Here is a 13034-nt window from a genome sequence, read left to right as displayed (position 1 = left end):
CAATCTGCTTTCCCTGTAAAAGCAAATAGAGATTTGTTTCGTGGCCCATTTCACTATGCACATGGCCAGATTGTAAGAGTTGCTTGGCAGCCAATTGCCATTCTCTGACAAGTACTGACTAAAAAACATGAGTGCTCCCGTAGCATCTAGACTTCAGGGATTGTTTTCTTCAATCCTATGATTCAAGAGTGATCTGAGATTGATACGGGGTTTTTTTTTGTCAAATTGCTTTCACTACAATAATTGCAAGTACACATGAGTAATTGCTTATTGTACAACAACAGTTGCTTTAATGTGTAACAGGATGCAAGGTGATAAAACACACATTGTGTGTTCACTAGTATATCATGCTTATAAGTGCAGAAGCATTGCGTAAAATTATTTTTGCAGCTTGTATGATTTACTGTAATTGTAAATTTTTTGGACCACCAACACATGATGCCTCCCCCGCAGGAAGTACCGTAAAAACAGCTTCCACTCTTCTCGTAAGACTTAAGATGTTGCAGTGTGAATGTGGGCATTGTTGTCCATTCATTGTTTATTTATTTTTTTCTAAATAGAACCTTAGTAATTAAATGAATTATTATATATTGGTATATACTAATTTGCAGCGTATTTGTTTTTTGTTTGTTTGTTTTTTATCCTCATCTGTTCTTACCTCTTCTTTCAGAAGCCAGGAATGGATGTGGCTGATGGTTATGTGACCTTTGTTCGACACTCCCAGGACATGTTGCGGGAGAAAGTTAATGAGGAAGTGTACATCGAAAGATTGTTTGATGTAAGTTTACAATTCTCCATTTGCTACTTAACTCCTCTGCATCAATCTTCTGCCAAAATTGCATCCGATCATCCAGTTGTTTTGTGATACTGGCTACACTAACACTTGATCATCTTTCTTCCTGTTGGGGGAAAAAAAAAAGTAAACCACTCATGCTTTAATCAACTTGCAACTCAGCCGCATGACACTGTTTGCTTTAAACACATAAGCTGGTTTCAAGTAACACCAAAACAGCATACAGTGTCTCCAAAAGGAGGATTGCTCCCCCCCGCAAATGTATTTAAGTAATCCTTGCATCTGGATGAGTTGTAGTTCTCTGTGCCTAATCTGAGGGCCTTTTTACTGATGTACGTCCCATTTATGCCTCACTTTGTAGTTTTGTTTGCCGGAATAAATAAAGCATACATACTGTATCTTGCTTTTCAGTGTCAGCACACATCAGTCAAATAATTTGAAAAAAGTGGTACAAAAATCTCTTGGCTGAACAAAATTGTTTTCAAGTGCAATGAAGAGGAGCAATGCAGCATCATGTATGACAAAACTGATGCTATTCTATCTCTCTAAAAGATTGCCATATTTGCATCTGTACAAATTCCACAACAACTGTGTTTGGCATTATAACGTGTTCGATCTCTGACTTGTCTTTGACGTAAACTGTGAGGACTCAAGGCCCACTGCAATTGTGGCCCCTTTCTTCACTGCCCACCACAATTGACTACACAGGGAAAATGAATCAGAACCTGACCAGCTATTTCATTCGCATAAATGTGTGTGTGGGGCAGTGGGGTGGCGGGGCGTTGGTTAATCTCTGAGTCGAACCATTCTTTCACATCATATTAACCAGGATCACACAAACATGTTTACTTCAGCAAAGATTCTCAGTCACGATTGAGTCATTGCTAAACTTAACTGTTTTTGAATAAGTCAACAGTGTGTTTATGTCTTCTTGGATATTTTGGAGCTTGCGTTATCCAGAGCTCAGACAGAGCTGTTTTCGGCTAATCCAAATCAGCATAAAAACAAATCTAGCACTGTTTCAATTGCTTCAACCCTTTGTTTTTCTTGTAATGTTTGCTCATATGCTGTTTAAATAAATAAAGCATTATTAAGTTAAATCACATCCGTCAACCTTTTCAACCGAATTGACCTCTGATTAGCATCAGATTTGTTATAATCCTTTGAAATTAAATTTAAACTTGCCCTTTAGATATTCCGTATACTGTAAATGACTGCATTTGTGTGCACTCTTGGACCAGTGTAAATCATAGCAAAAAACAAGCTATTGCAAGATAAATATTTCAAAATGACAAATTCATACTGTAAATGTAGTTTAAAGTCTAAACAATGACTGCGCAGCATCTGTTTCTCTAAAAGTCACTAATCTGTCTCCATGGCGGCGAATCGTATCGTTAACACGGAAGAATGATGAGTTGTAATGTTCAGAGGAAGGCATGCTAAGGCTAAGCCATGCTAAACTAAACTATTGTTCAATGTCGTTATGAACCACTGGGCTAAATGAATGATGTCAGTACAATTTTCACACAGGTCTCATTGGAACCGCCTTCATTGCAGCGGAGTGTTAACGAATTATGAATACCAAAAATGGAAAATGATACGGTGGTGTATATGTTGGCCAAGATTGAGATTGTTTGTTTGCTTAATAATGTTGCATTTTGATTTTGACTTTTGAGGTCTGCAGAATAAATGCTCGCAAAATAAAATCGTATCTTATTATTTTTTAAACTAATTCAGCTTCGCTAAACGAATATACAGACCCTTACATTTCTTGTAATGTGCCATTCTGTTAATAAAACTTTCACTGCATTATTGTATGTTTAGCAGTTAATTCAGTTCAAGACGTTGAATTATATAAACCAAAACTGAAATAAAAACAGATAAGATGTCAAACTTTTGTCACTCAAAACTATTCGAAGAAAGAAAATATAATACAGTAATAACGAAAAATGAAACTAATAATGTTGTTCAGAGTCTTTCTAATAGCACTTGTTTGCTGTTTTGGCCCGAGACGCAAATGTTCCTGACAAAATCCAAAATGTTTCTGACAAAATATCCAGAATGTTCCTGAGAGGTGTTGATAGGGGTTGACATCTCTGGTAACCACACACCACATTATCTGTGTTGTTGTTGTTTTACTTCCCCTCTCTAAAACATTCTTTCCGCCCAATCGAGTTGCTCAGATTGTAGGTCACATTAATCGTGGAAAAAGTTGAAAAATTGCTTTATCTTGGTCTTTTTTTTAATATCACAAAAATCACAAAAAAATATATATCCACTGAATGTGTATGTGTATAAACATTTTGTGTGTAATTCGTACTTACAATATGTGAGTTGCAACTACTGTATTTTGTTTATATGCATGCAGAAAATGGTAGCTAACCAAATCTCTCAGTTACTTTGGAGTACATTTTTAGATTATATAATTATGTATTTAGATAATCCACATTGATAATGCATCTGATCTGCAGATTTCAATGTGAGTTTTTATGGTTAATCCTCTTGGGACCAGTGGACATATATATATGTTTGCCTGTACTGTATCTGTCTGTGCCATTTGGTTGAAGTGAGGCCTTCAGGTGCAATCCGTCTCCTATCCTCTTCCTCACTGTTGGATGTGACAGAAGTGTCCAGTGCTGCTTGTTGCTGATTCTTGACCCATTGCTTTGCCCAGTATCTGTTTTTCCTTCACGAGAGGTTTTCTGTCAGAATTAGTCTCACTGTGACTTCTCTTTGTTGTCATGCTGTATTAGTTCTGCCTGCGGCATCACAAAGGCCGATGAAGGTGTCTCTGGCTGCTCTGTTGTGCTTTTCTTGTCACTCTATTCTTGTTTTATTAGAGGCTCTTAAACCCTCCAACTAAGACACAGCTTCCCGAGTCTTAAAATGTCAATGTCTTAGAGTTGTTGTTGTTCTTCAATCAAGAGAATTAATCAAGATTACTGGATGCATGCATGTGCCTATGTTATCATTACGCACATCAAGTGAGACAGAAACCATTGTTAATGAATGGATTTTGCAAAAATTTTATTTTAGTGACCAGAGAGTGAATGAAATATACCTTCACTTTATTCCTATCCTTTGTGTCATCATCATAATGATGACCATGAAAGAAAGAAAAATATCTGTCAGAAAATAGTGAAAACAAATTACTCCTATTATCAGTTTTATTTACCACAGACTTAACTGCTCTATTTACTTGTTCACAATCGTGAAAATACATTTTATCATGTTTTTGTGATCTGGCATGTTTATTTTTTACTGCCATCTGACAAGATTATGGCCTTAAAATCTCTTCAAAGGGCCTTAGTTTAGACTAGAATTCGACTACAACTCTTGTCAAGTACTACAGTCTCTCTGATTAATTGTAAAGAGATCCCATTTCAAATCATATCAACACGTCATGTCGGAAACAACCAAATGTACTATGCCTATAGCACCATTTTTAATCTGTCGATGAACATGTTTTTTTAGCTTTTCTTGCTCCAACTGTGTCTTGCCTGGGAATAACTATGGGTTCATTAAACATTTAGCTGAGTTTTCCTCCTGAAGAAATAAGATTTTAATTTCATTTTAATTGAGATTATGCCATGCATTTGACCTTATAATGCCAGTAAGAAGATTATTTAACTATGGCCTCTTAATTTCAGAATATATGTCAGCACTCACAATTTCATATATACTGTGACAGTAGACAGGCCCATATGTGGCCTAATACTGGTAAGGTTAAATAACCAAAGATGCTTTAAGAAATTAAACATAATCTGAGATTAACTCTGTTAACAAGTGCTAACACATATAATCTGTCATCGACTAGAGTTTATGTTTTATTGGTGCAAAACATGTGTAACTGATAGTTGGCCCATTTCTCTGCATAAATAATCTACTACTGTGTTAAAATAAGATTTACAGGGTTTTTACGTTTTCTTTTTACCCTTTGCCAAAAGCAATCCAATCATGAGAGTTTTATCATTACATTGCTCTGGTGAAAATCCACTGAAGGCAGGTGTGGCATAATGATTACACTTGAATGGTTAATCCTTTGCAGGAATACAGCTTTCAGGATTTTACTTTTCAACGTCTGACTGCTTCGGGTTCTGATTGTTTTTAACAAGAATCACAGCACGAAAATAAACAAATCTTTAAATTCACTGAAAACCCAATCTTCATATTGAGTACATTTTAAGGCAAGGCGTTACCCTCATCGAATTGCAGCTTTGATCAGTCATTTCCTGCCATGTTCAGGATGATACTATACCAAAGATTTATTATTCATATAGTATTTGTATTTTATTTCCTTTTAAAGCAACCCATGCATTCATCACATTTCATCACAACATGTGAAATTTATGGTAAGAAGCCAAAAATGTAATCCATCCATCCATTATCTGTACCGCTTCTCCTCACAAGGGTCGCGGGGCGTGCTGGAGCCTATCCCAGCTGTCTTTGGGCAGTAGGCGGGGGACACCCTGAACTGGTTGCCAGCCAATCGCAGGGCACACAGAGACAAACATCCGCACTCACAATCACACCTAGGGCCAATTTAGAGTATCCAATCAACTTACCATGCATGTTTTTGGAATGTGGGAGGAAACCGGAGTGCCCGGAGAAAACCCACGCAGGCACGGGGAGAACATGCAAACTCCACACAGGGAGGCCGGAGCCGGGATCGAACCCACGACCTCTGAACTGTGAGGCGGACGTGCTAACCAGTCGATCACCGTGCCGCCCCAAAAATGTAATCCCGTTTGAAAAGCCATTTAAAAATTTGAAACTTTCAAATTTGGAAATCATGAAGTTATGGGATTCAAAATATATTTGAATGTATGGTATTTGACTGGAATGAATAGGTAATGTTTACATTTCAGTGTTTGAAAAAATAAACTTTAAATTGCTAATAAATAAATAAATAAAAACACACACGGGAGCCAACTTTAACTACTGCTGTGCATATATATTTACTCCATCAAGTTAATTATAGTTATTAATAAAGTTTATTGATATGCCATTTCACAACACATATTTTCTCAAGGCACTTAAGATATGGAGCAGGCCGAGAACCGCACTCTCAAGCATTACAGAAAACCAAGAAAACAATGTGCATAGCAGTAAGTAATGATATTAATATTAATAATGACACAATGATCAACAGTAAAGATGATGGTACATTACAACTATTAATATAATTACAACTGGAAGCACAGGCACAAAAGAAAGAAGACATGTTGTAAATAGGAATGAGAGAACAGTGCAACATAATAACTATAATTGTCATGTTGCTACAACCAGTTATTCAAGTCATTCAGTGAAAAAATAAATCAGCCAATAAATGTAAAAATAAATCCAAAGATATACTTCCTAGGCTGAACTTCCCATGGAAAGAATCTGTTTCTCAAAATTAACCACAAAATGTTTCACATCTTTGGGTGCTAAAAATGGATGAATATTGCTTATTTGCTTATGTTTATTCTAACTTGGCCTACTTACAAAAGAGTGCGGTGAGTGTGCCCTGTGTGTTTATGTGTTCAAATAATAGAGAAAAATTAATTTGGTCCTTTTGCCCCCTCCCCTCCTTGGTTTAGTTCTTGAAAGAGTGGCTGAAGGGGCCCAGATTAAAACAGATGTGCTTAAACGACACTGGAGAGGGGACTTAACACAAGACAGCCAGAGATCATTGATTAAAAAAGCCATGCCTTTAGCTTGAGACAAATCCAGACCGGCACTGATACACCACATTTTCCTGCCACATGCCATTTGCACCAAGCAGAGCCAAGTAACATGGCAGCCAGGTTTGGCGGAAGAGGGGAAATGGGGTTAAGGAAGAGGAGGGCTGAGCTGGCGCTGTACAACTTGAGCGTCTTAAAGCCAGCCCCCCTTTCTCCAAGCCTCCCCCATGGTTTGAGTTGCAGATACAGGGATTACACAGGTCAATTATATACTTAATCTGCCTTTGCCCGGAGGGGATTAGGAGAACGGCTCATTGATTGATTTGAAGTATTTCCGTTGACCTTGGATGGTTATCAGCTTCACAAGCGTGGCGAAATTGCACTTCTGTGTGACCAACTTTAAACCGCTTTTTAATCGCAGCTGCTCCTCCCGTCTCGCTCGGCTCACCAACTGCTGAATGGCGGAGGCGGAGTGGGGTGAGGGCAGGGGTCAGATTGAACTACAGATTGAAGGATTTGAGATTGTTGTCGTCGCCACCACTGTACTTTGCTCACAGCGGGTGATGGGTGGCTGATGTTTGTGTGTGGCAAGAGCGTGAAGGGGAGTGGTTAAGTTGTAGTGGGGGAAAGGAATTCCAACAAACAAGTGGGCGATGAAGCTGCCGTCATACCATTTGACGGTCCGGGATTCTTTCACCTCCTAGATCCGCTCATGAACCGCCAGGCCCACAGCCATGCCAAGTGAACAATTTAATCAACGCTGAGCTCAAGAAACACGCAAACTTAACTCCCTCAGACAGTCAAGTGCTCTGAAATCTTATATTTGGATGTGTACTTTAATGTTTTTAAATGTATGTAATCATATAAAGATTCTTTAGTCTGCTCATATTCTGGAACTGTTTAAATATGACTAACTGCTACTTGGGCCAAACTAGTAATGTAACTATTGTACATAAACTAGCCTATATGTCACAGTCTCAGGATTCGCGGCCTATGATAATTATGTCGGTCTTGTCATAGTTGAGTTGTTTGAAGTTTCATTGCATCGAGGATTTTATTTCAGTGGGTCAATTTGTCAATGTGAAGCAAGTTGTTGTGATAGATTTGGTGGCAATGTGAATCTGCATGTTGTCATCTACAATGGAAGTTCAGGCTGTGCTGGCAATTGATTACCAGAAAGAGTGTGAAAAGGAGAGGACCGTGCACCAAACCCTGGGGGACACCTTGGGAAAGAGGAGTGGTGGGGGAGGTAGCGTTGTTTATGTTGATGCATTGTCTGGTTGTGAGGTGGGATCTGGACCAGGAAAGGGGTGTGCCAGTGATGTGGACGCAGGTTTCCAGATGGGAGAAGACAATGGAATGTGTGATCCTGTTAAGGGCAGCTCTGAGGTCGAGCCAAATTTGTTGATAGAAAGGGGAGACTGGCGTTTAGAGAAAGCTGTTGATGATGTTAAGGTTGAGTTCAGGTTTATTTGTTTGAGATTTTTATTTATTTTTTGTAGAAGTTAGGTGACTGCAGTAAACTTCGGGGTCCAGGACTGACCAGGATTTGACGGAGGACTTGTTAATATTGGAGATGAGCGGGGCAAAGCGATGGAAGACTTGACATTCTCTTGCCGATGTGATTTTAATGGGTTTCGGAGGGGTTAATGGGGGGAAATGTGGCAGCAGCTGGGTGGAGCTGGGTGACAAAGCAAGTGGAGAGATGTTTTGTCAAATGATTTGAGAAATGTATTTCTAGTGGAGAAGAGGGTTTTGGTGATGTTGCAGCGAGCAAGTATGAGTTGTAATTGGACATGAATAGGATCAGGTTGGTATTATATAAGACACGTTCGGAAATTTACTCTGACACCCGTGCACTACTCTGACATGCGTGTATGTTTGAAGAAGCAGGGTGTACTCCCTTCCAATTCATTTCCGATCGCAGTAAATGTTCTAAACAACAACAGCTCGTGCTTGAACTTTTCCACCTGTACAGCCTAATGCACTGGCGCACCATATCCCCAGTTGGAGCGCCTTGAGTGTGCACTGGCACTCGCTTTTTGGTGTACTCTGAATCACTGCACGGCACAAAGTTTCCGAACAGTGAAGCAGTGTCCCATAATTGAGCCCATAATTGAAGTCGTTGAGTTCCAGGCTTGGTGGTAAACTATTAATTTGGTCTTCTTTTAGAGCCTTTTCAGTTGTCATTTACAGGATTTTATAGTGTGGAGTCCAGAGTGTGCCAAAGGGACATGCTGACTGAAAAAGACTGATGTTGTTTTGATGAAGGCTCAGGCAGGAGGATAGTGTTGAGTTGTTATGGCGTACACGGTTGGTAGGTGTCTTGAAAGAAACAAGAAGGGGAGGCAGATCATTTTCTGATGGGTTGGGTCTGGATGGGTTGTTGATGTCCATAATGATTGCCATGTGGTTGAAGATATGGAGGTTGACGCTAGTGATTTGAGGAGACGCTCGAGCAGTGGAGCAGACCAGATCTATGACGTGTCAATGTGGGAGTTGAAATCACCAAGGAGGAGAACAGAGAGTGAAATGGCACACAGCTGGCTCTGAAAATGAGAAGCGAGACAGGAAGGAGGGGGTTGATTTTTGTAGGTAATGGCAGAGATCGTGTAGTGGGGCTCGAAAGTTTAACAAGGGGTTCAAATAATCAAACATTAGCAGTGGTGATGTTGGTTATTTTAAGACCCCTCGCATCCCCCTGTAACAAGCCGACATGACTGCGGGATGGTTTGGAGCTTGAACAAGTTTATGCGTGGCTTATTGTGATGACTTGAAGAGGACCGGACTCTGACAACAGTGTGGGGAGAGCAGTGGCAGGAAGGGGCAGTGATGGCTGGAGTTGGTAGGGGGAGTACCTGAGCTGTTGTGAGAAGTTGTACACTGAGATGACACTCTACACTGAAGAGAACGGAGCTGAGTGCAGAATGTAAATAATCAGTCTTGTGGCAGCGGGAGAGGATGAAAAGTCACAAAAGCCGTCAGGTCACAAAAATTTCAGAGCCCCAGAACAGGTTGAGGTTATCATATGAAGTGTGTTCCTCAGGCAGATAGAAGCCAAGTGTGGAGAGAGAATTCCACTGAAAAATCCATTTTCCACCGTCATTGAAGACAGATTGGCCCACTAATTAATAAGGAAAAAAATTAATAAACTCAGTTTTACTGATTTCCGGTTGTCAGCAGGACTCATGCTCTTAGCCAATGTGGACTGTATTGTTACAGACAGAAGGATGGATAATAAACATGGCTGGTGTGGGATATGAAGTAGGTAAATAACAATTTACAGCAATTATCAATTACCGCCATTAATTTTTTTAGATTCAGATTGTGTGATGTCCTTCAAACTTAATGTTTACTAAATAAAAAGTGACGGAAAATAAAGAATTCTATATAATGTAATGAGCACACAACATCGCTAAACGAAACCTTGTAAAAGAATTATGTCGCAAGATTCACTATCATTAACACTGGAATACTGCTGGAACACTTCTTGTTTTCAAGACTATTGTATGACCTCTTATGTGTTCAACAAAGATCCTATAACATAGGTGTGAGAGGGGAAATAATGGCCATAGTCATGGGTTGCACCAAAAATAATTTTTAAACAACCCAACCAAGTGGGATATTTTAGATTGATTGCGTGTGACTGCTCGGAAAAAAAAAGGTTGCGGTTCTGTTTCATGAAGTCTGTAAGCAGCTTAGAGTCTTGATAATTACAAACAGGGAGCATTTTTTTCCCCCTTTCGTTTCTTTGGGACGCCAAATCCTGGATGAAGATTCCCAACTCTGTGTTGCTGGGAGGAAACAACTACAATCACTAAAGCTATAATCATCAGAAGCAGAAAATACAAGTTTAATGGAGACTTCTCCTTTATCAGGTCCTGCTGGTTTATTGATGAGGTCTGGCGGGGTGAATTGATCAAGGACCCACATGTTATCTCTAGGGTCTCTATCACCCTTTTACATGCCTCCTTTCACCCCTCTTCCCCTTTTCCTTGTTAAAAAGGGTGGTACGGTGGCATTTGTTTGATTAACTTGCCTGACAAAAGTGACAGCTGCTCACGGGCGTATGTGGATGAGTGGCCCAGCGCCGCTCCCTCTTTGTACATCTGTCAGAGTCGGAGCAGGGCGAGCGGGGTGAAAAGAGACAAATTGGACCCAAAAAGAAGGCCATTCACCTTCACCAGACCCCCTCTGGCACTCCACCCCTCTATCCCATTCAGGTGCTCGGCGGGACCCTCAAGTGCTTGCTGGCTTATTCCATTTTCGCTCCCTCTATAGAGTTCCCTGAGCCCACAAGTGTTTTAGCCCTCTTTTCCCTTCCCTCAATCCACCCCTAAGCGGCTCTTTGTGAGGAGAATGGCTTACTTTTCTCAGGGCCCGGAGCTGGCGGCTTTTTTTTTCTTTTTTATTGTCGACCACAGAGCTTTTCTGTTGCTCATTGTGTGTTTACTCAATGACTGGTCGCTGACCATAATTCCAACTGTTTAGTTTCTCACAACACAGCCCACAAACACCATCCTCCTACAATCATGCATGTGTCTATGTGTTCCAAACAAATGGCCATGTTGTTTTTGTTTTGTTTTTTTGTCCCTCGAGCGAACACTACACTTGGAACACAAAGTAGATACAAATCCTGTTCAGATTTTTTTATAACTATTTATTTACCTTCCTTGTTGGTTGTTAGAGCTTTACCGTCCTGTTCTTCAGAACCCCTTCCTTAACTCACTTGATGGCTGAAATGTCAATTGAGCCCATTATGTTGCCATGCCAGCAATGTTCACACTATGGTCAATGGTCAGCAGCAGTTCGCCTTTTGTGTGTGCAACACAATCAAAACAGTTTGAGACCTGTTGGCTTGTTGAGGGAAAACTTAGTCCTACTGCTTTAGTTTTGCTGCTCCTTCCCCCTCCTCAAGCAATCCCCTTGCTTGAATGGCCAGAGACAGTGAGTCAGAAGATGACAACATCTAGTACAAGATGCTGAGCGCCATTCATTTGACATGAAAAGCACCTTTCTTATCTTTCCACATGAAGTCAGATATATTTGCACGTTTAAAGCAACTTTTCACACATACTTTACATGTTTATTTTATTTTAGGTACCACAGCATATGCTATTGACCGATCAAATAAATGCATTTACGTGACGACACCCTTGAAAAACAGGCATGTTTGTCTATGTCAGGGGTGTCAAACTCATTTTTGTCGTGGGCACATCACAGTTTTGGTGTCCCTCGGAGGGTCGTTACACCTGTGAACCGATGTATGTGTGGTTGTATGGTTGCCTTATCACAACATGTATACACAACAAATTGATGTCTAACAAGTTTTGAAATAATCAGCCAGTTAATAGTTTGTTAACTATTTTTCAATTTATTTTAAAGGAGGGATCATTAATAAATGCTTGCAATATCTCAAATGTACTGTAGAAAATGACGACAATTTGAAAGAAACATGTCAAGTCAACACAAATGATTTGCCTTCGAGGGGCTCATAAAATGATGTCGCGAGCGAGATCTGGCCCCCCGGCCTTGAGTTTGACACTCGTGGTCTATGTGCCCTTGCTGGTTGTTGTAGTATTGCTGCAATAAAGGGTCACTTGACTGGAGAAATGTTATCAAACTCATTGACTATGTTTACGTATAGTCAATAACCCGTATAAAACCCGAATATTGGCAGCATTTGGGTTTTTAAAAGCCATGCAAACGTGCGCAAAAAAATGGATGAACTCATCTGCACCCGTCTACACATTTATTTCTATCAGCTTTTCACTTTTTTAGTTTAGTTGTTAGATGCGTCAATGTTGACAATAGACATATTTTATGTTTACCTCACCCGATTATCAGACACTAGTAGTGGGAAGAAGCACCGAGCTCATCAGACATGGCACTCCGTTAATTTACACACGTCACGCCACCTCCTTTGCGCAGTATCATCTTATTGTAAGTGTTGCATTGAGGCCACTATTCATTTTGTTTAATAAAGTTAAGCCACACTTCGGTGATCGGTGCTGGCTGCACCCACGTGATGCACGCATGCGCGCACTTCTTTGGTACTTTTACAACGAGTGAAAAAGTGCATAAACTGTTCCAGTAACTGTTCCTAATATGCAGGAGTGCAATTAATAAAATTCCACTCACAAAGCTCAACTTAAAAGAGGAAATCAACCCAAACATTTTTTTCAAGAATATGTTCCCAGCAGGCCCACTAGTCGAAACACGGCATTCTGATTAATAGTGCTGATTAATCACGGCTCGCCTGTTTTCTAAAGCTGAGCCGTGATTAGTACCTGAGCCCTGGGTAGTTGTGATGTCATTTTCAGTTGACTGAAGTGACAAAATGGCCGCCCCCAGAGATGGCTAAAAACGAGTGGATTAACTCTTATCCCACAAACGCAATGTTTATTAGAATGCCTTGTTTCAACGAATGGGCTTGCATATATTCTTGAAAAAAATATGTTTAGGTTGATTTCCCCCTTTTAAAGACCTCGAATGTTCCAAAAGTATGTTATAGAATGTGCAAAACATAACATAAGGTATTGAAAGTATTGATACTTCATCAACGTATTGATACT

At 40.0% G+C, this 13034-nt stretch overlaps 1 protein-coding gene across 7 annotated transcripts in view; it reads left to right on the top strand.

Annotated features, from left to right (window-relative positions):
• The window catches only part of cadpsa (Ca2+-dependent activator protein for secretion a), a 156404-nt gene that overhangs the window by 122981 nt on the left and 20389 nt on the right, over positions 1 to 13034 (top strand). For all 7 annotated transcript variants that reach the window (XM_086040117.1, XM_086040116.1, XM_086040113.1 and 4 more), the window contains one exon: positions 671 to 778. In XM_086040117.1, coding sequence (XP_085896243.1) covers positions 671 to 778 — 108 coding nt within the window. The remainder of the gene's footprint in view (positions 1 to 670; positions 779 to 13034) is intronic.

The sequence above is a fragment of the Filicampus tigris genome, chromosome 9 (assembly GCF_054856515.1).
Source record: "Filicampus tigris isolate MCC_2025a chromosome 9, RoL_Ftig_1.0, whole genome shotgun sequence".
Lineage (NCBI taxonomy): Eukaryota > Metazoa > Chordata > Actinopteri > Syngnathiformes > Syngnathidae > Filicampus > Filicampus tigris.
This window is presented reverse-complemented; position numbering and strand designations above follow the sequence as displayed.